Source organism: Vespula vulgaris, chromosome 24 (genome assembly GCF_905475345.1).
Source record: "Vespula vulgaris chromosome 24, iyVesVulg1.1, whole genome shotgun sequence".
Lineage (NCBI taxonomy): Eukaryota > Metazoa > Arthropoda > Insecta > Hymenoptera > Vespidae > Vespula > Vespula vulgaris.
Window position 1 is genome coordinate 3300656 of NC_066609.1, and position 27966 is coordinate 3328621.

A 27966-nucleotide genomic window follows, 5' to 3' on the forward strand; every position below is an offset into this window, starting at 1 on the left:
ACGTAATTAGTAATAGTACAAATGTCGTTTATAATCATCATTTCTCAATAAATCATCAAAAGTTACCCTGTAAAGTTTTGAAACTTTCAACTAATTGCTGATTACGATAATTCTTCTTTGTCAGTCTTTGACAAATTCACCATAAAAAATTTTTGTGGTCGGTGAAGGTGTCAACTAGGAAACATTTTCTAACAATAAGATTTATACGATAACAAATCAAGCGAATTCTTGTCGAGATCGTTCTAATGGAAATCGAGGTATCAAGCAAGCCTTTCACGAACTCTTACGGCAAGTTCTAATAAATATGTATTACTTGATCCACACACACGCGCACACACACATTTGCACAACCATATTCACGACTCGAAAATATTCGAGATTCGAAAGGAGTGAAAAGTTGGACAAATCGAACGAGACAAGTTGTAAGTAAAACGACAACGAGATATAACCACGGAACAGACAAGTAGTTATATACATATGTATTATAAAAAAAAAAGAAAAAAAAAGAAAAAACAAAGGTATTTACGTATATGGCTAGCATTCGTAAATATCATTTCTGATTTATGACCAGTTGGTCGTTTGTGTGTCTTTTCTTAAAAACAAAGAAAGAAACTAAATCGAACCTGTTGTTATCCCTTCTCGGTGAGAAAATTTATCAAAAGCAAAGAGAAAGAATAATTTTGTTCTCTTCCTTACAAACGATTATTCATTGTGAAATCAGTGTTGGTCAATTTTAACGCTCTCAATTGTCTGTACAGTCGTTGCTTGCAAAATTGATAAAATTCGATCTCACGAGTAAAATTTCTACGAACGATATCCTTTACTTCTTCACTCACCGATGGCTTGAAAAAATTTCGGTTGATACTTGTAAAAGCGTTCGTTTGATCTAAAAAAGAAGCGTGTATATATATATCTGTGTGTATATATATACATATATGAAAATATAATTAAATGAAGCATAATTCGTTATAGTATATACCGTGATAGACTTGAGTGGCACCTCGGAAAAATCGAGGTATGTAATTCTCCAGAACAGTAAGGGTAGTGTTCACATCTTCGAGGACACCAACGACCGCATAATGTTTCTCGACTGCAAGCTTGGCACGTTCTAAGGCTCCCACCGTGTTGAAAGGACTTTAAATGGCAAACCCGTTATTATAGCTTTGGAAGAAGCAAGCGTAACAAGAATAACGCGGAAAAGAACGTATAATATTGTATATCTACTTATGCGTTGTGAACGCGTACTCTCTCATTCGTATGAATTGTTTCAAAGACTCACGTGCACTTTTCGCTGTGTCCGCAAAAGAAAAGTGTCTGTCTACGATGATCACCAATACCCTCGTGTATTTCTCCCTCCAGATAGTGACATTCGCGGTCCTCCTTCAATACACACGTCTCAAAGTCTTTCTTCAGCCAATTCGGATCGGGTAAGGGTAAATCGGGGAAAATTTGCTTTCTCTCGACGTAATACCAGGGTGCTCTAACGTAGTAATACCAAGATATAACTCTTTCAATTGGATCTCGAACTACGTTTATGTAAATTGGTTTCGGTAAATTGAATCTAGAGAAAAAAGGTATGAAAAAATATTAAGCCAAATCTTTTGCCAAAATATTCAAACGAATTTTTCATTTTGTTCATCGTCGACTCACTTGGTAAAATTCGTGAAGCACACGTGTTTCACATAGACCGATGGTTCGGGGAAACTGCTAACCACTCTGGCAAGTTGAAGCTATGAAAATAAAAAATGGAAACGCGTTATTGTTGATGAATGCTTGCATTTTTATTATTTTTTCAAAGCACACTCCTCTCCCTTTCCCTCCACCTTTCTCTAGCTCTCTCTCTCTCTCTCTCTCTCTCTCTCTCTCTCTCTCTCTCTCTCTCTCTCTCTCTCTCTATCCATCCGTCCATCTATGCAAGCACGTACCGTTCAATCAATTACTGACAATTACTGTTCACTTGAAAGGATTCGCGGTAATCGAGTGGAATTGCTAGTACAAAGGCGTCGTACCTGTTCGATCGGGATGAGACGTATCGTTTCGACTTTTTGAACGCGATCTCTATTGAAGGAAAAGCCGTTCCTCATGGAAAGCCTTCTTAATAGTTCCATGAACGTCTGGGAACCAACTTTCGGTACACGATTAAAGAAAAGCACCAATCTCTCAGCTTCCTTTGTGTTGTTCAGCCCATCGACATCGAGAAGGTCCGCTTCTTCGTACTGAAAATAACAAACTTTCTTAAATCGAGAAACATTGTTTCTTCGACTTTCTATTCGCAGTTGGAGAAATGAAACTTGAAAGTAATCGCAAAGCATGATAATTCAATTAGGCCAATGTATCGTTTTCCTTTCTTTCTTTTTGTATTTTTTTTTTTTCACATTGGTACATTGTCTCATGAAAATTCCTTTTGTTTCGCTCGATTGATTCAAGCGCGATTCGTCGCGTCAGAATTCTATCGACTCCACAAGCGAATGCGTGGGGTTACGAAAGTTTGAGTTAACCTTCGCCGAAGGAGACACGTTTGTTGATGTTAGAACGATAACGCGATAAGAGGAGAGCTCTTTCAGTCGCGTGAAATGATTCAGTTTCAGGAACGACTTTGGAAAGAAAAAGATTTACGAGGCATCCTCGTCCATCATACATCTCTGTCTAATGTTTTTCTGAAACATTAATTTTTATTCTTACTTTGAAAAGTTAAACATCATGTAATTTGGACATCGTATCACGATTGACTCTTGTTAATAGATACGATACGATACCATACAATATATTCGTACCGTATACATAGTTTACATACATAGGTGCGATCACGATGCGGCACGTCGAACTCGCAAAGCTCTTTCAGCTCGAATGAAAAAAAGAAAGAGAAAGAGAAAGAAGACCGAGTCCATTTGTGGTAAGCCCAGAGACGAGTAACAACACAGTATGCAGTCACTTCCTGAAAAGTCCGAAGCATCTGGCAGATCTACCGATCGGTCAACGTACTCGATGCCGATCATAAGGAAGTACATTCCCGATGCGTGTCTTATGTTAGTTGCGTTTTACCAGGTACACATACTTGTTACCATTCGACAATTCTCAAGTCATTCTTTTGATCTAACCGAATGCAACGTATCGCGATGACAGAAGAAATGCGTAGAAATAGAAAAAATCGTGAACGACAGCGAAGATCTCTGGTGCAAATCGAGACGCAATTAGGAGTAAATTCTCAAGACAAATTGCGTCATTAATCGGACCATATCTTCATCGCGATTACACGTTAACCTCATTGCACGGTACGTCGCATACGTTCTATACAGGCTAATACGCAATACGTGATACTCTCTGTAAATCTTATTAAAAATTTTATTACGTAGTATCTAACGACATACCTATTTTGGAATTTCTTTAAAGACATCCTAAAGGTCTTTACTTCATCCAAATAAAAATACTCTTCGCGAGGTGAAACGATCGATCTTCATTTACCTTGATCATTCCGATCAATCTGATATTTTCCAGGTAGATATTTTCTGAGAACTTCTTACAAGTACATCTCTCTTTCTAAAATGAGCAGCTACTTTCGCGTATCGAACCAATTACTTTCCAATTAATTGTGACCCGATAGATCACGGTTATGGCTACTCGTTGAGTCGATCCTTGCTCTTAGTTGCTCGAACGAAAGTGTATCTTCGTAAAAAGCCTAGAAAGGCATACGTTCCTTTATTAGAAAGAACTATTATGCCATTGAAAGGCATAAACGCAAACTCGAATTTGTTACAAGTCGAGAAATTTTTCTCACAACGAGAGAATCCCGAGCGAATGAATTATTTCCAATTACAGTGCGAATCTACTCGTATGCTGAATAGCGCAGCGCGAGTAAAACGAAGTGAACGACGATTTTGTATTTCGAGACGGCGTCTGGCAGCTACCTCCTCTCGATCGCTTTCACCGTAAATTATCGTAAATGATTTTCGTGCGTCATGCTACTTTACGTTAGAGCCACATCTTTTATCTAACCTTAACTTTGTCTCGGAGAAAGAGATACTCTTGAAAATTTCAAGTACACGATCAATGAAATCTACTTATGATTCATTGTTAGTTTCGTCAAATCGAAAATTTAACCGGCACTGAAAACTTTTCTACATACCGAATACGATATCTATTACAGACATTTTAAACTGTAACAAAAGAAACAAAAGTATTACTCGTTAAGTATCAAGTATTATATATCTGAAAGACTCTTTGGTCCACGGCCATCGTCGTGCTCTACTTATTACCCGCTTTTTCGCTAAAGTCTTGAACATGCGCAAACCAGCTACGGTCGATAATTACAGTCGTAGATGCATTTTAACGACGATCTCTAACGAACTTTACGAGTCTAGACGATCAACTAGGCGAACTTTCGAAATAATTCTATGTCTTTTCTACCTCTTTTACCTCGACCTTCCTTAAGAATTATCATTTTGCCTATCTTACTTGGGATCCTTATTTTCTTCCTTCTGTTAGCATTCGTTTTCTTCTTAAGATGAACGATAAGAATGTGCCGAGATAAATTTAGAAAAAGACATAGTCGGTCGAACGTTTTACGGACACACTGAAATACGAGTCGCATCGAATTATTCGACAGTATATATCTACTCGATCGAGTGCATCCAACAGTATATTTATAAGAAAATATTTCCCGTTATACCCTGACACTATTTACATTATTTACGTAGACAAAGTTTAATGAGTTATGCCTATCGAGTGATTCCTGACTATCGGATGATTTCATTCGAGTAAGAAAACGAAAAAAAAACGAATTATGTGCACGAGACGATCGAATTTACGTTATGGAACACGATTATTATTTCCATTAAAAAAGGATTCTTCTTTCTCCTTTTTCTCTTTCTTTTATACTTTAAATAAAATATTACCTTCTCTCTAACGTGCTGTAAGCTCGAATAATGATCGTTCCCGCTCTGTGTAGATTCCGTTTGAACTCCTTCTGAAAGCAGAGAAACATCGGATCGTTAAGAAATGCAACGAGTAACTGCATCGTCCACTTTTCTGACATCGCTCGATATCGGTAAGAAGAACGACGAACGAGAGATCATCGTTCAGGAAAGTTGGAATAAAAAAGAGAGAGGAATTGTCGGAGAAAGGGAGCGACAGCAACCAATCAGGGAGGGAGGGGAGAGAGAGAGAGAGAGAGGATTGAAAAATATTTATTGCCCCAAAGCAATTGGTATTTTTTTTTTCTCTCGTCCTTTTTCCTTTCCATTATATTCCTACAGAGCAATCAAGTCGGTAACTTTCTAGGTGATCAAGATTTGCATGGTTGCTCTTCAATTCCTTCTCGCAACATCCTCCATTATTATTTCTGAAATCTCCTAATGATATGCACGACCAATTTATCTTTGAAATATTATCTCTTCTACTTTTTTTCTTTTTTTTATCACGTCAAAATACAAGTTCAAACTTTCTTTCGTGTTCTTCCTGATTTATATTCAGAGAAAATATACATTGGCGTAATACGTAACTTCCTTTTCTTAATTTTACGATACGAAAAAGGGAGAGAGAGAGAGAGAGAGAGAGAGAGAGAGAGAGAGAGAGAGAGAGAGAGAGAGAGAGAGAGAGAGAGAGAAGAAGAGAGTCACTAGTTTGTTCCATTTAGACGAAATTTTTATACGATTTTACACGAAACAATGTAACAAGAAGAGTAAGATATTTGCAATTTTAAGTAGTTGCGGAATTGTCAACATTGCCTCTGCCAGAGTTTAAATGATACGAATGAAAATCTATATATACATATATTCGTATGTACCTACTATAAATTGTACGTGTACGTCTGTTAAGAAGGCTCTCCGTTTGCCTTTAAAAGAAGCTAGTTTAAGTCGGACTATTCCCCGTAAGGTTCGCATATCGTTGATCTTGACCGAGATTCGTGCTGACCATTCCAGTTATAATCGTGCACGGAATCGTAGAAAGGATCTACGGTGTCTAATCATTAGGATTCTCCTCTTAATATAAATCGCACATCGGAATTATCTTCTGACTTTTGAGTATAATCTCTTTCCCATTCTGAGAATAAAAAACGGGGTAAGTAAGAGGATCTGACGATGCAAATAAGAGAAATAAATTTGGGTAAATTTCATCTTAATCTTAAACAAATCGCTAATACGCCTGCGAGCACGCATAATTTAAATCGAATCGTCGAAATTCTATTCGACCGACATATGATAATCGACAATACGATTTGTGTTAATGTCAGTGAAAGGATTTCAAGATCGAAAGTTGGATGTCTCTAAATTTATACGATTGTACAGATACAACGATAAAACGAACGTATTGTGTTCGTAATTAAAGATGGTATGTAGAGATGTTCGAGTCCGACACATAACAGTTCGCTTAACTAAATACTTTTGATTCTTACTAATAAATATAAATCGATTTGACGATTTTCAAATCTCTCTAACGTTTGTCATATTATATCGAAAAATTTTTAAATTTTTCAAACGATTAATTTTACAATGACTTTGCAAAAGACGAATTTAAATTGAAAATAATTGTCATTTAGAAAAGTATTAATTTGAACGAATCTAGAACAGGTGAACGACTAACAGTACAATCGCATTCAAAAGATATAACAGCAGGTAATAGATATATCCAAATAGTTTGAACCCAATTGTAATCGAATCGAGTCGACCGAAAGAGCTGACGAGTGTGCATGCTGCTGCACATACGTGGACTGGACCGACGACCTTTTACTCTCTTTTTAGTCGACCGATGGTCGGTCAGGCGAGAGAGAGAGAGAGAGAGAGAGAGAGCCCTACTGACCCAGAAGTCGTGAAAGCGATGTATCCATAGAAACGGTCCTCGCGTGCGTGCGCATTATATATTACTTGCTTACAACTGATGACAGTGATACTTTCTCGCAAACAGAGACAGTGTCGTGTGTTTAATTGTCCTCGGTGAACTTGCGCGTGCGCATATCTTCATGACCTTTCTCAAAAATGGAACCAAGAGAGTTTCGAACGATCCATTTCACGAAAGATCTTCGCGTTTCCAGTCGGCCGAAGAAGCAAACATCTTTGTCGATTCTTCGGGTGAACGGAAAAAGAAGAAGGAGAAGAAGAAAGAGAAGGAGAAGGAGAAAAAGAAGAACAAATCAAATTAATAATCTATTGTTGAGAGTCGAATCTTATATGACTACGCGTGAATTATCAAACTCTTTAGAGAGACTTTTCGAATGATCGGTCTTCAATTTCTCTTGAGAAAGAGAGCTTTTGTGCTCCATCACCGTGACCTACATTTTACAATCCTTTTCGATTACGAATTACGGACAAAAAGGAAAGCTCCGCTCGCTGCACTAAGAACTTGGCAAACAGGCCAAGTTGCGTAAATCAAAATTTGCTCGCGACGGTAAACGTTGGTAAAAGAATTTCTATAACATTTTTCTTTTTATGTCGTTAAAGTATCTTATCTAATTTATTTACCTATCGTATCATAGAGAATTTTCTAGATTAGACAGAGGATTCTATATACGTTCTATAACATATAGTAAGCACGAGGGTCACGCTCGGTATTTAGCATATAGAACAAAATTCACAATTCTTTCTTCGAATCGAAATAACCACCGACCTCAATCGAAAGCCGGACGTTCCACTCTCCTATATTCTAAGGTACAAACACATTGTTGGATCGTTCGATCTTTGCTTTGATCTCACGCATTCGAAATCACGCACGTGTCAACGGACTCGATCAAAGAATTATTTTAATTTACTCTCTAGATCATGCTTCAAACATACATATATTATATATGCTATAACGCGAGTCACACAAGTGCTAGTAATTTCTCTGGCAATAAGTAGGTTAAATCTTGGCGTATCAGATTTGTTCCAGTTTCATCATTTCCATGAGATGGAGAATTTTCGATAAGTTTGTGCCGTTAGACTCATAAAATCCTAGCTTAGGTTTATCATCGAAATATTTCGATGGAAAGTATTCATCGCAAACTCGAAACGACGTATTCCTGTAATATAATAGATATAGATATTTTGATATTAAATGTTAAAATCGCTATCACATTCTCTCCAAGTTTTGCAACGAGATACAAAGATAAAGCTTCTATGGTACGCTAATAATTAAATCGAAAGAAGCAACCAATTTCGAATTACAATAAAGAATTAGACGGCAAGACAATAGCTTACCAAGACTAGGTCGGCTGAACGTGCAGAAAGCAAGGTAGATCTCAACGTAATAGCACATAACGAAGATGTACCTAATTGCTAATTAAAACGGCGAGCTATCGGTAGTCGCGGTCGTAAATAGAGGCCGAACGTTTGCTCTAACTGTAACGTCGCTAATACCTACCTAGGAGAACGGCGAAAGAATGATTTGCATTCACGATACTATTAATTGCATCGATCCGAGGAGCTAACCAGGTGAGATCGGAATTTTATTCCGATCCGAAGAAAATCGTTCTCAAGGAAGAAACGTGGATCATCGTAAAGAGAACGTGACGGTTATGATGAATACCCATTTTCCGATCGAATATCGTTTAAACCGGTACGGAAGAGTCGAAAGATGCGTTTATCGATCGTGAAACGTTTCCTGTGAAAGCCTTTCCTTTTAGAAAGAGACATCCAACAGGTACATGCGGGTTCACTTACCCGTACCCGCACCTATACCCCTCTTCACGGACGCACAGTACCTACTGTATAGATGTGGATGTATGTGTGCAATGGAAGTAGGTATAGGTAAGTATCGTGGGTGTGGTGCATGCCCGTTTTTTTCTCTTTTAATTTATAGCAGACTCGTTACTTTCACCAACGTCATACTTAAGTAGCTATACGTACGTATAATATATACATGTGTGGTAAGAGCATACGGATTGAATGAGAGAATTTACGGTGCCAAGTAAACGTTCTATTGATCTCGATCGTGTTTATCGTTGTATTTTCCGTTTTCTCACGAGGAATTGGCACACAGTTGACGAATAAGCGATCACTCGTTAGGAACGTGCGAGAGATTTATGCGTGTACATTATGTTAATGAAATGCCACGTAATCTGCTAATAAATTCAACGCGGGACTCTTCCCAGGGAATCGCGAAGGAGTCGCGGAAGGAGTTAGCAAAACTAGTTTGACGACATATCACGCTATGTAAAAAAGACCAAAAAAAATAAATAAATAAAAAACGAGGCATCTAGTCGTCCAGCGATCGATATCACGATCGAAAAATTGCAGAGGTCGGAGACGCGGAAAAGCTCTTCCTCCTCTGCAATATTCTCGTTTAATAACAATAAGTAGACAATGTCTCTTAAATCGATCTAACGGATGCGTCGATTCTTCATCGTCGACGATATAACATTTATACCGTTCACTTGCATAACTCGAAAGCAGGATATTACGGATTTGCGTTATCTTAGTTCTAATTCTACTGCTCGAGCAGTTTCTCCTTTTTGTTTTTCGTTTCTTTAGAAAAATAAAAAAAAGCACACGAATAAATGAAACAGCACGAAGAAGACCCAAAGGCACGCGGTAAGGGGACTCGCGAGCAGCGTCCCTTGAACTTGTCGAGTCCTTCGTACGTTCACTCTCACACCTTGACCTTCCCCAAGTGGGAACTCGCGCTTACTACTATTCATCGAGACTGCAGAACGGCGCGTCGGCATCGCCTGTAGAGACACGGGCACGCTGCGCGAGTGTCGTTGCATGATTCAAATCACTCGTTTTAAAATATCTATGTGTTTTTCTCCGGCCAAATCGATACCAATCGAATATTTCCACGCGTGCGATGTCTAATACTTGGATCTTATGAAAATACTCACCAGAAAAAAGTTGTTTACCCGAGAAAAGCTCATCCTCGGCCGGCTGCAAACGTACCTCCATTTTTCGAAGACGCGAGTGAAGCTCTCTCGTGTGTAAAAAAAGAAAAAGCGTAGAAGAGATAGCCACCAGGGCGATAAGCTCGATAGTTCTGCAATCAAAGGAAACAGTGAACAAGTAACATTTTATATTTTGATTCTCAAGGTAGCTACAAATATCTATAGGTGTATGCGATCTCTCAAGCACGTCGATTTAAAATTCTTAAAGTACCCCTCGCAACTAATGTATTATTATCTTGTATCAGGTACATTTAGGAACGTGCTTGAGAAACTTGGCTGTCTGTGGTAAATTACAAGATACTTTTGCGAGATACTTTTTATTATGCTCCTAAGATGAATCCAATGCAAGAGGTACTTATTTGCTCGTGAAGTATCACTTTATTACGCAAAAGGATTAATAACGAATAACGAAAAATAGGAGGAATTAAACGCGATCGTTTTACTTATTTTAATACGCGTACTCTTCGTTTGGACACACAAGCGCGTAAACACGTACGTAATTATGGCATTCTAGTGCGGTCGAAGGTTACTCTTTTGGATGTATTTCGATGAAGGAGAGATATCGCTGCGAAACGGAGCGGGAAAACCGCTTTCGAGTTGTCCCTAGAGAGGAACATTGCGATCTATCTGTGATACCTATCTACGGAGTATGAACAAAGTACGATAAAGTTCTTCTTCCTTGAAATTCAGATCTAGAGGCTTCGTCACGTTGAGACGACCGTGACGTATCGACCACGAAACATTGGAAAGTTCATCTTTCTTTGCCGTGTCATTAACGTTATTGCGACTTGACTTTCAAGTCCCTTAGTAGGTACTACTCGTTCGATAGAGGATACTGTTTTATTATAACGGTGAAGTGCACGATAAAGAAAAGAAAGGAAAGGAAAGGAAAAGAAAAGAAACGTGGACACGTGATACTCTATCTACACAAATTCTATGTATATATCAAACCTATGTATGTGTGTGTGTGTGTGTGTGTGTGTGTGTCGTTCGTTTCCGCAACATCACGCTATTACGAAGCTTCATTATCGAGAGGAGAAAGGCACGAAGAAGGCGAGAATAATTATAAAATCGTGGCGCAAAGTTAACGTTTCCGAGATAATCACGCGCAACTGCGAAATTCTTCTTCTCTGAATTTTCCGACTAGAAGACGAAAGGCGAAACCTTCATCAAGATTGTCAGAGTTTCCGACTCGACCGATCAGAGCTATCGTGCGTTCGGTCAATTGAAAGAGGGTCTCTCTCTCTCTCTCTCTCGTAGCTCCCAGAGATTAAATTCCGAGTCGATACATAAATCTTTTCTTCCGGAGGCGAAGAACGCATTAATTGCGCTAATTAAAACGAAAAAATTTACGAATTTTTACAAAGACCTAAATAATCCTAGATAAAAACAAATCTTTTATTATCATTCTTGTAATAGCTATAATTATAATACTTATAATTTTATAGACAATATTTATCAACTAGAGATATACCTGTTTACACATATGTTTGGGTGCTTGCGACACGCAATACTTGTACGCGTAATTTAATACTCATTGGTCGCGGCTCGTGCAATGCAGCTTGTTAACACCGCGAGGGGTTGGCCCATAAATGAAACAAAGTAAGCAAATCTGTCGTCGACTTGTTTTCTTCCATGGTATTATTAACGAAAAGACACTCCGAATGATATTATCTTTTTCCTTGTGCGCCTTTAAAAGGAAAAAATTTTTCATTCGATGAGAGAGAGAGAGAGAGAGAGAGAGAGAGAGAGAGAGAGAGAGAGAGAGAGAGAGAGAGAGAGAGAGAGAGAGAGAGTTTTCAAGGCACGGACGACAAAGAAGAAGAGTTACGTATAAAAAAAAGGAATCCTCCGGAAAAGAAATCGAGAAACGAACGGTATCGGTCGGAGTAGTGTCAACGACACAAGGAGAAAGGAACCGTAAGGTAGGAGGCACGCGTACCTATACCGTAACGGTGTACATAAAAGAGGAATAGAGACAAAAGTACATAGACACGTAAGGTCGGAGACGCTTCTAAAGAACAACTGACGAGGTTCTTCGGAAAAGCGATTTCCACCCCATCGTGAAAATGAAAAGGATCAAATACATATCTCGGCGATCCCGTTGATCCGTGAGTGTGCCGCTTGCCCGTACACGAATGAATTATTTAAATCCGCATAATCTGTATAGCGCGTTTATAATTTATGGATCGTCAATTTATTCTCAAACCTTTCTTTATGAGTAATATTCGATACATCGAGCTCCGGTTATATTTTTTGTTATTATCATTATTATTACCTTCTCCAGGTGGAATCGATTCGGACATACGATATCAAAGTTTTTCAAGTTCTCTCTTGCGCAAGAGCGCATCGATACCGTTCGATAACTGTCTAGAGGCCAAACTTGATCTCTGTTTCGAGACACGTATAGAGACGATCGTTCGATCGTTCTCACGCGGCATATGTTGCGGTGTCTCTCACTCTCTAGGCGTGACACGAGACGCGTATAAAGAGATTCTACGATCGGATTCTAAGTTTATAACGAAAAGAAATAAGTAAATGCCGATGGCGTTATTGTCCGATGCGTACCGTTGATCTTGCTCGTAGCCGCTCCTTTTATTGTAGCGCGAGCCCGCGCGCACGGTAAACAGGGGTTCGCTTGTATATCTTTGAAATATAGCAGCCAGTCCGAGATAGTTATCTAGGTCTCGCGATCAGACGCGAGAAGGAAGAAGAGGACTCGAAATGCAGTAGACCGACACGCTTGTCGCATGCCTTGTAAACAGCTTGGCTGTTATGAAAAAATAACAGCCTGATGTTACCATTCGATGTGCATTCCGATTTCACCTCTTTCCTTCGCCTTCACTCCTTTCTTCTCTTCCTCCTTATTTTTTAATGTTATAGATACGTTATATATTATTTATAACCAAGTAACTTTATAACGACATATTATATATTATGCATTTAAAGTTTAATTATTATTATAATATTTAACAATATGCACGTTATCGTTTTCGAGTCAAAGAATGCAAAGGAAATTTGATTCTTCAAGCTCCCGTAAAATTGATAACGAGCAGGTTGCATGATTTCGCGATAGTCGACAATTATGCCAAAAGTCAGGCATGCAGAAAAGCACCGAGAGCTCCGCTAATGACAACCTTGTTACACGCGATTAACGCACGAGGAATTGATCGAATCCATCGTATTCCCTCAATTTGTCTCATCGACTTTCGCTTTCCTCGTCCGGTCCTTTCTTTTTTTCAATGATCTTTACATAGAAAGTTCTTTTTCTTTGTGATATAAATTTTGCTCGGTTATTTAATTACGCATTTTTACGATTTTTACGATTTTTACGCACGAGGGTGAATAACATTTTTCTTCTTCGAAGAAACCAAAAAAGAAAATAGAGACAGACATAGACGGTACGAATATTACTCATCTTACAAATATTTTCTCAAACAGTTACTTGGACTGTTTCTAAAAAAAATGGTTATCATTATTTATACAAGGACGAGACCAGATGAAACTTATCTTTACTTACCTCTTAGGAACGACTACTCGCCTTTGTCTCCACATATTGTTCTTCGGCATCTTCTTCGATCCTCGAGATTCTCAAAGAAATATTAAGAGACAACCAAGTCCTCCTTAAACGGTGCCAACGATCGGAACTTAAAACTCTCGTCGATCCAACCAGTAATTTATCGACTTCGCGATCGACGAATTTCCACCGATCATACTTCGTTTACTGGCGACCGCGTTCTTTCGCCATCGGTATTAACATGTCTGGCTCGCGAGAAATGTCCTTCATAAACGATTACAATGATCACTTTGGTGGAATCATTCAAAGTTCTTCGTCGAATATATGCAAGTGTCTGCCCTCTTCCTCACGAACGAAGCCTGCTTTCGTACATCTTCGAGGTTCACTTTTTTTCTTTATCAATGCTCAAATCAATGGATCGCAAAGAACATTTTTTCAATCGTTCGTATACATCCGATATTCGAGTCGACCTTGATCAACAATAGAGATTTCAAAACAATAGAAAACGCGATAATTCACGGCGGATTGAATCCACGCTAGGAAGAACAAACGGAAACATCCGACTGGTCTGGTGGCCGGGACGCGACTGAGTTTCGTCTCCACTCTGCGATCAGGACAGTGCCTCGCACGATGCCACCTGCGCATTCTGATTTTCTGGGCTCCTTCTATCGATCTGATTTCAGAATCAGAATTCGCTACATAATACTTTTTTATCTGTAACAGAAAGTTGATACAACTTGAAAAATACAATATAATTATTCGAAAGAAGTCGATTATTAAGATTTTCATCATTTATTTTTTCTATTTTTCCTATTACTCTATTTTCTTTTACTTTTTTTCTCCTTTTTCTCTTTCTTAGATTAACCTGTTAATGCATACCTTCAATTTGCCAAGATATCTACGATGAACCTTTGGAAAACTGTTTTTTTGCTGTCTCTCAATTCCATTTCCTTCTCTCCCACTTTCTTTTATTCTCCTTTTTTTACTCGCAAATCTGAAATATAACTGGATACGTCTGTAAAATGTTCTTGCGGGAAAATTTAAATTAGAGCTCTTCTACTCGTACTTTAATGGAAGAGGAAGACAAAAGGAAAGAAGAAGGAAGGGTCCCTCGGTAGTAAGAACGTTGCTTCGTCGGGACGAGCAGTTTTCTCTAAACTGTCGACCCACTAACTCGATCTTTGACATCTTTGATAAAGACGAATCGTCTTTTTCGTTTTCTTTACAGTTCGTTAATTGTAAGTCTATCGAAAATGAAGACTCATGATCATTTCATCTTGATCAACTTTTTCCATTTCGAATAAATATTATTATTAATTGACCGCACACTAAATATTATTCAATACCAATTTAATGATCCAATTAAACAGAGGGCAAGGGCGAGAGAGAAAGAGAAAGAGAAAGAGAGAGAGAGAGAGAGAGAGAGAGAGAGGGGGAGAGAGAGAGAGAGAGAAGAATCGAAGGATATCCTGCTTTCTCGTGTCAGTGAGAGTGAAAACCGAATGATGTATTTGCTTTTTCATTACGATTCAATTTCATGATGAGATTAGCTTCCCCAGAATTCACGTGTTAGATATCTATGCAACAAGTTTTTAAATCAATGTCATTTCGAAGACAATAAACCAAGACAAGTAGCTTGAAATGCATGTCAAGATTGCTTACCGAGATTAATCTTTAGTGATTATGATAATTGTATAACAAAAATCTCATCGCACAGTGTTAATCGCAATGTAATCATTTAATAATCGAATACATTACAACGTGGGATAATACGTCAAAGAAAGATGAAATTGTTATTATAGAAATTCAAAGGAATGACGAACGCTTGAATAGCTCTCCTCGAATGCTAGCTACACGATATTGCTCCGACGTATGTAATAAACATGATATTTAGAGATAGTTTTCTACGGTGTCTTCTTTTTGTTACCGGAAGTACAATGACCTTAGGAGAAGATTACACGAGAAAGAAACGAGAACGCAGAGGAAAAAAGAATCACATTCAACAAATGCATTCTTACATTTTCGTACGTTTGCACGTTCGTCTAATATAACGTAGAAAAATCTCGAATCTATCTTGAACTTGGATCCTTTGAAACGTCTAACGCAACATTTATGTGTCATTCACGACGAATATCGAACAAGTTGATTAGCACTCAATATCGTCTTTCCGTCTTATTTCAACAAGTTTGCTTATATTTATTAATATTTCACACATATTCGTTCACCGATTCGCCGCTATCTTTCATAAAACTTTCTTCTTTTCTGACACCTACGAAAAAAGATAAGAGTTACCAAACGTGTAAATTATAGATTACCTAGCACCGAATCTTTTCTGAATAATTCCATTGGATTATAATCTAAAGCGTATTCATGTGTATCTTTCTGAAAGAATCAAATACGCAACAGAGTCGCTTGTTATCGCCTATGATGACGAGCTTCGCGCTCGATGCACGATCGAGCAACAGGAAGAAGAAAGAAGAGATCTAGAGAGAAGAGGAAAACGAGGAAGGGAGGGGATGGAATGGGATGGGAAAGGAAAAGGTCTTTGCACCTTGCGGCTCTTGACGAAGGGGCAAGATACGCGACGAGAATCGATTTACAAAATGTCATCGACGAGAAGAAACAAGGAGGAAAAAACGAAGAAAGATAAAGGAGTCCTTTTGAGGTCCTAGCTGAATCAGAAGATTCCGAAAAGACGCACAGAAATATCTTTTTCGTTCTTCTCTTCCTTCGATTTATTCGTCGAATGTTCTCTCGTTACGCGGTTTGCTTTCCTCAAACTTATTTTTCCTCATCTTCTAATTAAACTCCCACCATTCGCCAAATGTACTCACCACCACTCTTCTCCTTCGCATATCTACGAAAACGTCTACGTTTGTTTAATGTTTTATGCGCGCATATATAAAAGCGTACAAGACCTGTTCTCGCGTCCTCCTCGATATTATATCTTATCCCTGTCGGACAGAACAAGAACTAGAGACCAGATCCTTCCTTTGGATTTGCTCACCCTCGAGCCAAAAATAGAAAAGCCTGCCAGTCTCTATTCGTCTTCTTCATCGAGCGGAACAACGCGAGCTGATTCCTCTTTCTCCGCATTGTCCCTCCATCGGATTTTTTAGCAACTGAAAAAGAATATTTTTAAACGGTAAGTTCTATAATAAACATTCTATATACGTCTTTGTACGTATCGATTTGTTTTAATAAAAAAAATTTGTTTCAATAAGAAAGACTGTTCGGTTGACAACGCATGATGGAAAATTGGAAAAAACAACAAGTTTGCGATATAAAGTTCTAAGATCGTTTCTTATCTTTCATAGATATGCGCTTTTTCATTTTCATCCTACCGCTGGTGGCAGCGATTCCGTTAAAAAGTATCGATAAGAAATATGATCTGGGCATCGAGGATGGAAAGTTGAAATATGTGAAATTCATCGAACCAAGCGACACCGTTGACCTCTCGAATCTCGGACTGAACACGCTCGACAGATATGCCTTCGAGTACATTACGAACGTGAAAACATTGAATTTGGCTGATAATTCCCTGAGAAATTTACCCCACTTTATCTTCTCGAACCTGACTAAGTTGGAGAATTTATCTCTGGCTAAAAACGAAATCGACAATGTTGAAAATCTTTTCGTCGGATTGGAAAATCTCAATCAATTGGACATATCTTACAATCCGATTTCTCATCTTCGACAGGGACATCTTTTCGGTTTGAGCAAATCTACCGAGATTTTGACCGAGGGTAACATCTTTTGGAGCATCAATACGGACGTTTTCGCAAATTTGTTTCTAAAGAAAGAAAGCGAAAAGAAAGATGGATATTCGTCAAAAATTGATGACAACGAGAGAAAGAGTTTGACGGAAGCGAGCGATAGGAAAGTCCGAGAAATAGAGTTGAAACAGGAAAACGTGATTTTCCAAAGGTATCGGAGAGATATCGGCAGCCAACTCGGGGAAAATCCCAGAGCGAAGCTCTGCATGACCGATGACGGTGTCGTAACGTCCGTCAGCGGTATCGATGATAACGAAACTTTGGAAGGAGGATGCCGAGAGGTGACCTTCGACCGTAATAAGGGACAACTCGAGCTTCGTGGTATGATTATTAAATCCTTCCGAGAAGGTTGGTACCAGATCCGTTCCTTTCCAGTTAGTTCCATCGATTTATCCGACAACGAAATTACCGAGATTACAAAGGAAGTACTCAATGATCTACCAATGAGCGTAGAGCATGTCAATCTAGCTGCCAACAGGATTAATCATTTGTGGAAGGACGTGATAGAAAATCGATATTTGAAGAGGCTTAATTTCAAGGCTAACTCCATCAACAACATCGAAAGTAACAGTTTGAATAAAACTAATCTGGAGGGCCTTTATCTCGCGGACAATCAACTTGACAATCTCGATTTTCTTCATACTTTGCCGTCGAGATTAACCCAACTCATTTTGACCAGTAATCAAATCGTCTCCATCAACCGTGGTGCCTTCTCGAGTCTAAAACATTTGACTTATCTAAATATGGGCAATAATAAGATCACTAAACTGCAAAACAACGCTTTCGAGGGCCAAGAAAACCTTCCGGTACTAATATTAACTAGAAATCGCATCACCGAGATCGAACCAAAAGCCTTCTCGGATTTGAAAATGTTAACGACGCTCTATCTTTATCAGAACCTTATCAGCAAACTCGATAGAAATACGTTTACTGACCTTACCAAACTCCAAGACTTGAATCTCATCTCGAACAAGTTTACGATTATATCCGAAGAAACCTTTCCTCTTTTGCCAAAATCTCTCATGTCCTTGAATCTCGATGGCAATGAAATAAAAAGCTTGGAGAAAGGTAGCTTCGTCGATGCGCCACGAAACTCTTTATCCTTAAACGAAAATCAAATATCATACATCGACAAGGGTGCTTTTAAACTTTCGAATCTTCATGATTTGTACTTGAACAACAATAGCCTTACCACCATCGATGGCGATAGTTATCAAGGTTTACCTCGACTACGACATCTTTCTCTTTCCGGCAATCAAATTTCAAACATCGAAAAAGGCTCTTGTAAGAATTTTGCCAGTTTACATATCTTGGACATCTCCGATAATCCCTTCCAAAGTCTCAAAAATGGGGCCCTTTATGGTTTGACCATTGATAAAGGCACCTTTCTCTACATTTATGGCAATCGATTGAAGTCTATACAAAGTGGTATGTTCGAGGACGCTTAAACGTGTTCACATTACGAGTATGCTGAAATAGTTTCGATTCGGAGATGGCACTAGCTCGTCGTTTAATTACCTCGCTTTAAACAGAGTTTTATCCAACGATCGATTGCGAATGGTTAAAGTTTCATCGCAACGCGATATACGTACTATATACGACGCATTACGATATATATATACACACGCGCGCAAAGATATGTACGTGCGCGCGTGCGTATATATATATATATATATATATATATATATATATATATATATATATGCATATCTTTACGTTTCCTATCGATTCTACGTTAACAAGAAGAAATGTTAGAAATAAATTGACAAACAGAAATATCTACAAATAACGATATTCCCGTTCTAGCGTCGATCAATTAAAAATGTTGACCTTATTAGAAATACGAACGCAGCTTCTCTTATTTCGACGTAGAATTTACGACAAGTTTTGCAACAACTTCCGCATTCTTCGAACGTGTACTTTGGTATAAAAGTTGAGCAATCCGTTTCTTTACTAAATAAAAGATGTTGTCGTCATGCAAGAATAATAATCTCGTATAAATAAATGCTTTGAAATACTCCATGCACCGCAACTTTCGAGTATCCAAAAAAATTCTGTAACTCAATCCGTTCCGCTCTAATTTCATGTTTAGAATGTAAGAACGAACGCATGATATCGGATAAGATCGTTTGAACTTACTCTACAATACAGAAAAAAAAATACTGACTTGGTTAATCACGTTTTACGTAATAAAGGTAAGTACAATAAACAGATATTTAATATAGTTTAAAATCGTGAAAATTACCACTAAATTTATGATAAAAACTAAAATATACAAGTTACAAGAGTTTTTCTCTATCCTCTATCCTCTACCTGAATCATACTTAATTAATAATTAAGAAAGATAATAGATATATATTAAAATTCGGTAAAATGTCACAATAAATGTCTACCTATATAAATGCCATTTCGAATACGAATTTGCGTTTACACAACTACTACTACTACTACTACTACTACTACTGCTACTATCTAAGTAATAAAATATTAAAAAATATATTTCATATTTTAAGATCTAGTTGAATTAATTTGCATTGTTATCGAGTATAATTAATAAATAAGTGTCGTTTTATCGTAATAAATTCGTTCGTTAATTGTAACGACACTTATACGATCTATGCAACTCAATATACATATACAATAGTGCATACGTTTTGAAATTGATAACTTGGAAGGGATAAATCACATAAAAGGTAAAGAAAACAAAGAAGCCCTGTTCGATTGGAGCTAAAAGTCTAACTGACTTTGACTGCGTGCTACGTGTATATTAAATATTCGAGCGCAACGTCTGTAATGTAATTGATACTCTTTAGTTCGTAAAAGGCGAATGAATTTTTATAGAATTAAAAAAAACAAAAAGAAATGAAGCATTTTTTCGTAACTTTATCGTAGAGACACGATCTTCCATTTGAGCAGAAAGTACGCACAGCAACGAGTTATCAAGAGTATTATGGATAAGGCAATGATATCGTTCCAAAATTGATCGCCCCTCATAGCGATGTCCGATAGGAATTTATTAGGATATCTATAATGACAGTATGTAGTTTCCTTGTTTCCCCTACAAGGTAAAGTTGCACGATCCATTCCATATATGGCACTAACGTATCTAAAATCAAAGAGAGCATTGTCTTTCGCACATCATGAGGAATGGTACATGCACATATACTTACTGACAAATGTTAAGAAACAAAGTAATCGTTCGCCTATTTTTATATATTCTTTATCTTCCGAAATATATAGATCGAAATTAAAAATAGCACAATGAAATAATATTTCATACATCGATAAACAATATTATGCTATTTTTAGTTTCGACCTATGTATTTTGGAAGACAAAGAATATTGTATAAAAATGGGCAAAGGATTACTTTGTTTCTTAACTTTTGTCAGTGAGTGTATATGCGTGTATGTATACGTGCATATATATGCGTGCGTGCACGTTATAATAGGCGTGTGTATATATATATATATATATATATATATATACCCTTCCAATCCATATCTCAGATAACTGACGTAGCTACCCCATTTGAGATAATTTGGCAAATCACGCAAGGACACTCCAAATCCGGCAAACATCATCAATGGTACTGATAAAGCTGGTCCCACGAACGTACCGTTCTAAAAAAGTTGATTACAACGATCATATATGTTTGTCTTAAAATTATTATCGTTTAATCGATTTTTTGATAAGGATTTCAAGGTATAGAGATACATATACTTACGACTATGTTTAATGCTGCGCCTATCATCAAACCAGTTCCTTGAGCGATAAAAGTAACTAATAAGCTAATCGTAAAAAACATGAAGAATCTACTGACTTCCAACGGTTGAGACGACATGAAGTATATTATAACGGAGAAGAGTATACAACAGATTATAGAAATCGGTACATCTATTATCGTAATTGCCGTATAAAACGATTTCAAGCTGTACCACCTATTGAAATGCTCCTTAACCAGAATATCCATCTGCATGGGAACTGAGAAAAAAAAAAGTTAATTTTCACTCTGTGCATTTTTATATTAACGAGGAGCAAACTTACATGTTACTATAGTCAGCATCATCGTGGTCATCATATGATGTATAAGTATTGCGAAGAGAAGATTGTAATTGTCCAATACTCTAGCACCATCCTCGCCCGATTGAATGAATACCAAACCAAGCATTAATCCCAACATGATGTTGACTACGATACGAAGATGAGTCAACGTCTGAAACGTATAAACGATTTTAACGGATTTACGAATAAACGGTTTTTATCGGAAAAATTTCTAAGAAATAAAAGAACGATATTTTTTTTGAATATTTTCACCTGATCTCTCTTGCATATCAAGAAACCTTTTTTCAATAAAACACTGATTTGATAACTCAATGGCGTAGCCTGTGACCCAGAAATCGAATCAACTTTTTTTTGCTTCTTTAATGGATGCAGTGCTATGAACGTTCAACCATAAAATAATTACAAACTCATATACGATATACGGGTAAGATCTACGGTAATGCATTGTACAAAAATGATCATACCCCTTAAAGCTTTCGCATCTTTCAATGCCTGAGGATTTTCAAACCATTGCACCTTTCGACCATTATCCGAGCCATTTATCAACGTCTTGAGCTGCTCCTCGCCGTATTCGCCGCACGCCAATTCGATCACTGTTATAATCGATTTAATATATTTATTAAAAGTAAATTAAGAGAAAGAGAGGAAAAGTGCGGAACAACGTTGTTTACCATAATCTGCAGGATTATGATAGATCGGGCAAGGTAATTTCATAAATTCCAAATACGGAATTAATTTCTTGGTGGATCCTTGAAATAGACAGCTTCCTTGGGCAAGAACGTAGATCTACGGAACAAAATTGAAAAGTAAATTATTGATTTTATTCGTCATTCGTTACGTATAATCATTCCATTTTTCCTTTTTATCGTTCTTTTACCTGGTCAAAAATTTGAAATAAAGAAGCACTAGGCTGATGAATCGTACATATTATCGTTCTTCCTTGTCTGGCGAGAAGTTTTAAAAGGTTTACGACTTGCATGCACGACGAACTGTCCAATCCTCTGAAAATAGTATTCAACATATTTTAAATGAGAATTGCATCTATCGTGTCAATCGTAGAATAAATGATTGGAGAGACTTACGTCGTCGGCTCGTCCAGAAACATCACGGTTGGATTGTTAACCAATTCTAAAGCGATGGACAATCTTTTCTTTTGTCCGCCACTTAATCGTCCTGCTCTCGTGTTTAAATGTTCGTACAGTCCCAAGGTCGTGAGTATGTCCTCTATCTATGATCGAATGGAGTACGTTATTCATATTTTATTATAAAAAATAATAATACTGCCTCTGTGTGTAGTAATAAAAGAAAACAAAAACTTTTTTTTGATCCTTACTATCGTCTCCTTCTGATATTTTGGCGTATTTATCGGCAATTTAAGATCGGCGGCGATTCTCATAGACTCCATCACCGTGAGTAGAGATTCCAAACGATTGTCTTGGGTTATGTACGCTATGCATCTATCAATTCAGGAAGGAAAAACGATTGGAAATAATCATTTAATTTAATATTCGATCGTTTCATCAACTTGATTTTTTATTAAATATAATATAAAAGAATTAATCCAATTGGAAAATATATAGAATATATCTAACCTGCGGAAAGAGTTGAGTTGCCTGATTCGTCCGTTAACATAAATGACTCCGTCGACTCCGGTTTCTCGAAAACCAGACAGAACATCGAGTAACGTTGATTTTCCAGCTCCTGAGGGTCCCATTAGAGCGATCAGTTGTTTCGCTTGGAGCCTACCGTTAATTCCGTGAAGAATTTCCTTTCGACCTGATGGATGGAAGAATACGGAAGAAGAAATATAATAAAATAACGACATACGATGAAAGATCGATCGATCGGTCAAAGTTCCTTGTAAGATCGTTCGAAAATTTTACCAAGAAATCTTACGGGCTTAACCACGTATATTGTAATATAATATTGTAATATAATTTTTAACGCTATTATATTCTCGTAATATTACATTAGAACTTCCAAAGATAACAGGCACTACTTGTTACCGAAGAGAACAAACAAATTTGTACGCGTTGTCTCATATTTCTTTTCTTTTCCCTTTTTTTCCATCTTCCTTTCTAATATAAAAACGAAAAAATTCTCATGACTATAAATCGACATGATTCATATATACTTGATCTATGCATTGTGCGATGTTTTAGGAAGGAAAAAAAAAACATTAATTAAATGTACAACGTACACGTTTGCGTGTATTATGTCAGCTTCTTAAAATATCGTAAAAGACGTCTAAGGATTAAAGTCCATCCAATCACGATCGTGGATCGTGTATCTTATACTCGTAATATTGATCGATCAGAGTCGTGGTAATATCTCGTGAGTCCTTGAATTTTTTTCAACGATATAAAAAAGATTCTAAATTTTGAAGAAAATGATGGAGAATTAATAAAAAGATAAAAGGAAATGGATACGTATTATAAGGGTAAATAAATAAGAAATCGTTCGCTATGTTAACAGATACATACACCTTTATAAAAAAAAAGTATGATTGTTTGCAAAAAAGGAAGGAAAATATGGTATACCCTTTCGGAATCCAAGCGAGACGCTGTAAGAGATGTTTTCAAAAATGATGTCGACCGTGTTCGCCTCGTTGATCTGCGTGGCGTAAGACGCATTTAGATCATCTTCCTCCTGCTGTTTATCGTTCATCGTTGTCATTTTGTTGCCGTTTAAGGTGCCATTATGTGTCATATAGATGGAAGAACTGCCATTGCCGTCGATAATTTCACGCTTGTCCGAGGCCTCGTGTATCAGAACCTCCATTGTTGCCTCTAAACACCACTCTGTTACGTTGTCTTTATACCTTCTTCGAACTTCTCTGTTATAAATATCTAAAAGATCACAGAAATGTTCCAACGATTATTCATTGATTTTTATATCGACATTTGTATCGATTGAAGATTAACAAGAAAAAATACAAGAAGAAAAATCCATGAAATATTAGGTATGCGAAAAGATTAAACGATTAGATTAGATTAGAAGGGAAGAGTTAGAAATTTGAATCAAAGCTCATCAAATCATTTGAATTTTCTCTGTACTTGGTCGAGTGTGTCATTAAAGATTATTTATTACTAATGACATTATTTACTTAATTACAGATACGCATTTGACAAATGTGTGTCACAGAGTCAAACGGCCCCCATCAAGAATATTCACGGATGAAAATTGTAATATTATAAATATTCTTTCAATGATTGGATAAGCTTACAATTAAACATAAATACTCGTTTATTGACATACCCGTGTATATGCAATCAAGTAGGAGAAACTTTAAAGGAGGTAGCGCGCATTCTTTGTCCTTTGCACACTACTGTTATTGTTATTAATGATAATCGAGCAAGTAAGATCGCGTTCATAAATGAATAGATAAGAGTAATCTTGTTTGCAAGAATGCAAAGATACGTGGAAGGGAGGCAGAGGGAGGGGGGAGAGCAGGCACGGTTCCAGTCTCTTACAAACTTCTACAGAATCACGTATATAATAATATGTTTATATTCATATAAGGTGATACCTTAAATTAATTGCAAAATCAAAATTAGTTATGACCCCTTTCGACGGCATAAGCTATCAAGAGGAAATACATATGTGTATGTATGTATGTGTGTGTGTATATGTGTGTGTGTGTGTATATATATATATATATATATATATATATATATATATATATATATATATATATATATTGGTAAAAGAAAATATTGAATAACTTCCTGCTCAAAATAAACGATGAATTTAGAAGCTTTTCAACAAACAATATGTAGAATAAGACAAAGAATAAAATAAAGACGTTGAGTAAATTATTAACAAGGATGTAAAAACAACTCACCGATCACGACGGTTTTACAAGTTACAATATCTTACGATATGTTACGATAGTAAGGTCAGAAAAAACAATAGTAAAAATAAAAAAGAGAAAAATAAATGACAGCCTATGATTTAATAATCTTCTTTTTAATTCTAAACTAATCTGTCTTCGTCAATTCTGGCGATCTTAATCTGTAAAGCAAAGGATAGGGACTCAATGGCACTCGATCTTCTTGCATAGTCGTATGCATTTTTTATCGTTTCTATTACGTATCTGACCTCTCTTTTCTTTCTTCTTTTACGTAAAAGTATCCAAGTATCTAAGTACAATATTATACGCATGTGCGACAAATCAAGCTACTGATCGAGCAAAGTCCGTGAGGCAATAACAAAAAATATGAAGACAGAAACGGAAAGAGCATAAAAACTTCTTACTCGGTTTTAAAAGACTAAAAAACTGTTATATTCGGGAAAACGGAATCACCTACGACAAAGAAATTTCTCTGCGTCCTTTATTATAAAATAAGTACTCTGTATGCTGTGTGTGTGCGTGCGTGAGGATGTGAGAGAGAGGACAATTATTGGCTTTGTTTAATGTCAGATAACACTGCATACATACACACTATATAAATGTATATGTACAAGTAGAGATTTGCTTGGTTTGACATGCTCGACTCTCCCCTTGCAACACACACACGCTATAGCTTCTTACAAGCATATCGCATGTCGTACGTACCTATATTTCATATAACGATAGAGGAGAAATGAAAATAATGTGAAATCTTTTTAGAGGGGTGGCCTTAAGATGGCTGGGTCGCGTCTTAAATATCGCTTCATTGTTCCACCACAAAGAATGAACTCATCTTACGTATCTCTACGATACGAGTACAATTCGTGCCCCATGGTAAGAAAAGAAGAAACGCTAATGCGCTTTAGCAGAAATTTCTTACGTACGTTTTTTCCGCGAATCTTTCGAAAAATAAGAATGAAATTAAGATAATTTCTAGTTAAGAAAAAAGAAAAAAAAACTAATGGTATCATTGAGCTTGATTATAATCAAGCAAACGGACAAAAACAGATAAAAATATTTTCAGACTAAAGTACCTAGTCGTACAAGCTTAATAATAAGTATGTATATACGTAGGTAGATACATATAAGAAGTTTTTAGCGACGATATTTTCCTTGACGGATCAAGGGTCGAGATAATAAATACGACGATAATCGTGCGCATTTTTATCGAATCGTTTGGATCGAGTTCTTAATTCTAATAACAAACAAAATAGAAAAGAAATAGAAAAGCGAACGATTCGAGAAATGAATTTTTCCTTTCTTTCGTCCAAAACATATGTACATGCGACCTAAGTAGAAAGTAAAGTAAAAGTGATTACGTAAAGTATATAAGGATTAGGTAAAAAGATGTTTACGTAACGTGACGTAGTAACATCGATGAAAATCTTTTTTATGAATCGCATTCGTCCTCTCTCTCTCTCTCTCTCTCTCTCTCTCTCTCTCTCTCTCTCTCTCTCTCTCTTTCTCGAACCTGATTATGTTAACTATATGATATTGTCTCTCATGCAAAAATAAGTTGGATTTGTAAGGTAAGAGATAGTCTTCGAGTTAACTAAGAATAAAACGACGCCTCGCGCTACTACCCTACCTTGTAATTATCCTACACAGGTGTTTTTAGCACAGATTCTTTATTACAGATTCTTTCTTGCGCACTACGTAATTTTATTCGCAAATAATCGTTTTATAGATATCGGTAGGACAAACATTAGTATGGGTCGCGACATCATGAAAGGTCATACGTCCAAACCGTGCCAATTAAATTTCCGCCATTTTTTCAATCGTTTGAACGACCAAGATTACATTTTTAATTAACGATCCTTTCCTTTTCCTTTTATTTTTCCGCCCCCATATCATTACCAGAAATACGATGATATTGTAATCTACTAGACACACCTTGACAAAGTACGAGAAATCAACATTTTTCTTTCCTTCCGAAATATTCTATCCGCATATTTTTTTGATCGCACGAACTAAAAAAGCACTTATTACACAAAATAAAGCTTGACAACGAAATATCTTGAAGATATCTTCGGTCATTTGACGAGATATGATAAAAATGATGATCGACCTAACCTGCTTGATCCATCTATTGAAATAATTAACATTTGCCCGATATCTCGCCAAAATAATACGCGACCCGCTGCATTCGTTCGTTTTAAGATCGATCATATCTCAAATACATCTTGCTTCTTCCGGAAAGACTTTTATTATATGTTACGAAAGAGTTCGTCGATAACATAAAAAAAAATCTGTATCGCAAGGAAAATGTACTAATCGGGTAATAAGACAGCCATGTCATGGTCTCCAAAGGACATAAAAAAAAGGAAGGGAGGTCAAAAAATCTGTTACAAGTACTTACTTAAAGTTTAAGGAAAGTAAAGAGTTGTATATCCGTACGTATATGTTTAGATCCTAAGTGGGTTCCTGCGTTCTAAGACAGCATCCTTCTCCTCGTTGACCGTTCCCCGCGTTACTTTCACGAGATCGCGCGTCGTGCGTATTATCTTTGCTCGTAACTTCTTGCTCGACTAATAAACGACGGAACGGACGGAAGGGTGAGCGTTAAATAATGGCGGGAAAAGGAGGTTAAAGCGACCCACCCGAACGACGCTTTTGCATTCGCTTACATAGACGACGTAAGCAATTCCAGGTACATTTTGCTTCGTAAACTCGAATAGAAGGAATATTTTCTATACTCGTTTATTCTCTTTTCGCGACGGAGAAGTTGGTACGCGTTGAACGCTTCGATACCGACTGAATATCACAACGCGCTCGTCCCTTTCTCTTTACCTATCTTTTTCTCTCTCGGTCGTTGCTTGCTTCGCCTCTATCTGTTTCTCTCACTTTTACCCGACACGCTATAAGAACAAT

At 37.1% G+C, this 27966-nt stretch overlaps 3 protein-coding genes and 1 long non-coding RNA gene across 15 annotated transcripts; 1 reads left to right on the forward strand and 3 right to left on the reverse strand.

The window, feature by feature from the left end:
• Positions 1-6: 6 nt before the first annotated feature.
• Positions 7-16423, reverse strand: LOC127071947 (heparan sulfate 2-O-sulfotransferase pipe). Of its 8 annotated transcripts, none has more exons than XM_051011821.1 (11): positions 16283-16423; positions 16199-16221; positions 14244-14358; positions 13368-14078; positions 9791-9939; positions 4893-4963; positions 2010-2216; positions 1651-1730; positions 1280-1561; positions 980-1134; positions 7-886 (listed from the first exon to the last, which is right to left on the reverse strand). In XM_051011821.1, the coding sequence occupies exons 4-11, from the start codon at positions 13415-13417 to the stop codon at positions 693-695; spliced, it is 1188 nt and encodes a 395-aa protein (XP_050867778.1). In that variant the 5' UTR covers positions 13418-14078; positions 14244-14358; positions 16199-16221; positions 16283-16423; the 3' UTR covers positions 7-692. The 8 variants fall into 8 exon arrangements, with proteins under 8 accessions (XP_050867778.1, XP_050867776.1, XP_050867777.1 ...); XM_051011819.1 differs by having other exon boundaries at positions 14244-15633; XM_051011820.1 differs by lacking the exon at positions 16199-16221 and having other exon boundaries at positions 14244-15633; positions 16283-16420.
• On the reverse strand, positions 2795-3582 carry LOC127071958 (uncharacterized). The gene is made up of 2 exons (XR_007785277.1): positions 3463-3582; positions 2795-3329 (listed from the first exon to the last, which is right to left on the reverse strand). It is a non-coding gene; the product is annotated as an uncharacterized LOC127071958 (long non-coding RNA).
• LOC127071938 (protein artichoke-like) lies at positions 16367-19145 on the forward strand. Its single transcript, XM_051011789.1, has 2 exons — positions 16367-16509; positions 16682-19145. Exon 2 carries the CDS (start codon positions 16684-16686, stop codon positions 18586-18588), a length of 1905 nt encoding a protein of 634 aa, XP_050867746.1. The 5' UTR covers positions 16367-16509; positions 16682-16683; the 3' UTR covers positions 18589-19145.
• An 812-nt stretch (positions 19146-19957) lies between these two features.
• LOC127071933 (ATP-binding cassette sub-family G member 4) lies at positions 19958-27908 on the reverse strand. Of its 5 annotated transcripts, none has more exons than XM_051011765.1 (13): positions 27886-27908; positions 23744-24052; positions 22796-22979; positions 22537-22660; positions 22286-22431; positions 22081-22204; positions 21875-21989; positions 21668-21796; positions 21456-21577; positions 21186-21354; positions 20866-21122; positions 20628-20761; positions 19958-20246 (listed from the first exon to the last, which is right to left on the reverse strand). In XM_051011765.1, exons 2-13 carry the CDS (start codon positions 23982-23984, stop codon positions 20024-20026), a joined length of 1968 nt encoding a protein of 655 aa, XP_050867722.1. In that variant the 5' UTR covers positions 23985-24052; positions 27886-27908; the 3' UTR covers positions 19958-20023. The 5 variants fall into 5 exon arrangements, with proteins under 5 accessions (XP_050867722.1, XP_050867719.1, XP_050867723.1 ...); XM_051011762.1 differs by lacking the exon at positions 27886-27908 and adding an exon at positions 27493-27879; XM_051011766.1 differs by lacking the exon at positions 27886-27908 and adding an exon at positions 27455-27879 and having other exon boundaries at positions 20665-20761.
• Positions 27909-27966: the final 58 nt, after the last annotated feature.

What these genes read in the sequence shown, in the direction of transcription:
- LOC127071947 (XM_051011821.1), bottom strand. Translation starts at nt 13,417, where the DNA reads ATGCCGAAGAACAATATGTGGAGACAAAGGCGAGTAGTCGTTCCTAAG. An exon ending in TACAGCACGTTAGAGAGAAG is followed by an intron (nt 2,217 to 4,892) that starts GTAATATTTTAT and finishes TGTTATTTTCAG; the next exon opens with TACGAAGAAGCGGACCTTCT. An exon ending in TGCCACTCAAGTCTATCACG is followed by an intron (nt 887 to 979) that starts GTATATACTATA and finishes CTTCTTTTTTAG; the next exon opens with ATCAAACGAACGCTTTTACA.
- LOC127071938 (XM_051011789.1), top strand. Translation starts at nt 16,684, where the DNA reads ATGCGCTTTTTCATTTTCATCCTACCGCTGGTGGCAGCGATTCCGTTA.
- LOC127071933 (XM_051011765.1), bottom strand. Translation starts at nt 23,984, where the DNA reads ATGGAGGTTCTGATACACGAGGCCTCGGACAAGCGTGAAATTATCGAC. An exon ending in TTTCTGGACGAGCCGACGAC is followed by an intron (nt 22,205 to 22,285) that starts GTAAGTCTCTCC and finishes TACTATTTTCAG; the next exon opens with AGGATTGGACAGTTCGTCGT. An exon ending in TGATATGCAAGAGAGATCAG is followed by an intron (nt 21,355 to 21,455) that starts GTGAAAATATTC and finishes TATACGTTTCAG; the next exon opens with ACGTTGACTCATCTTCGTAT.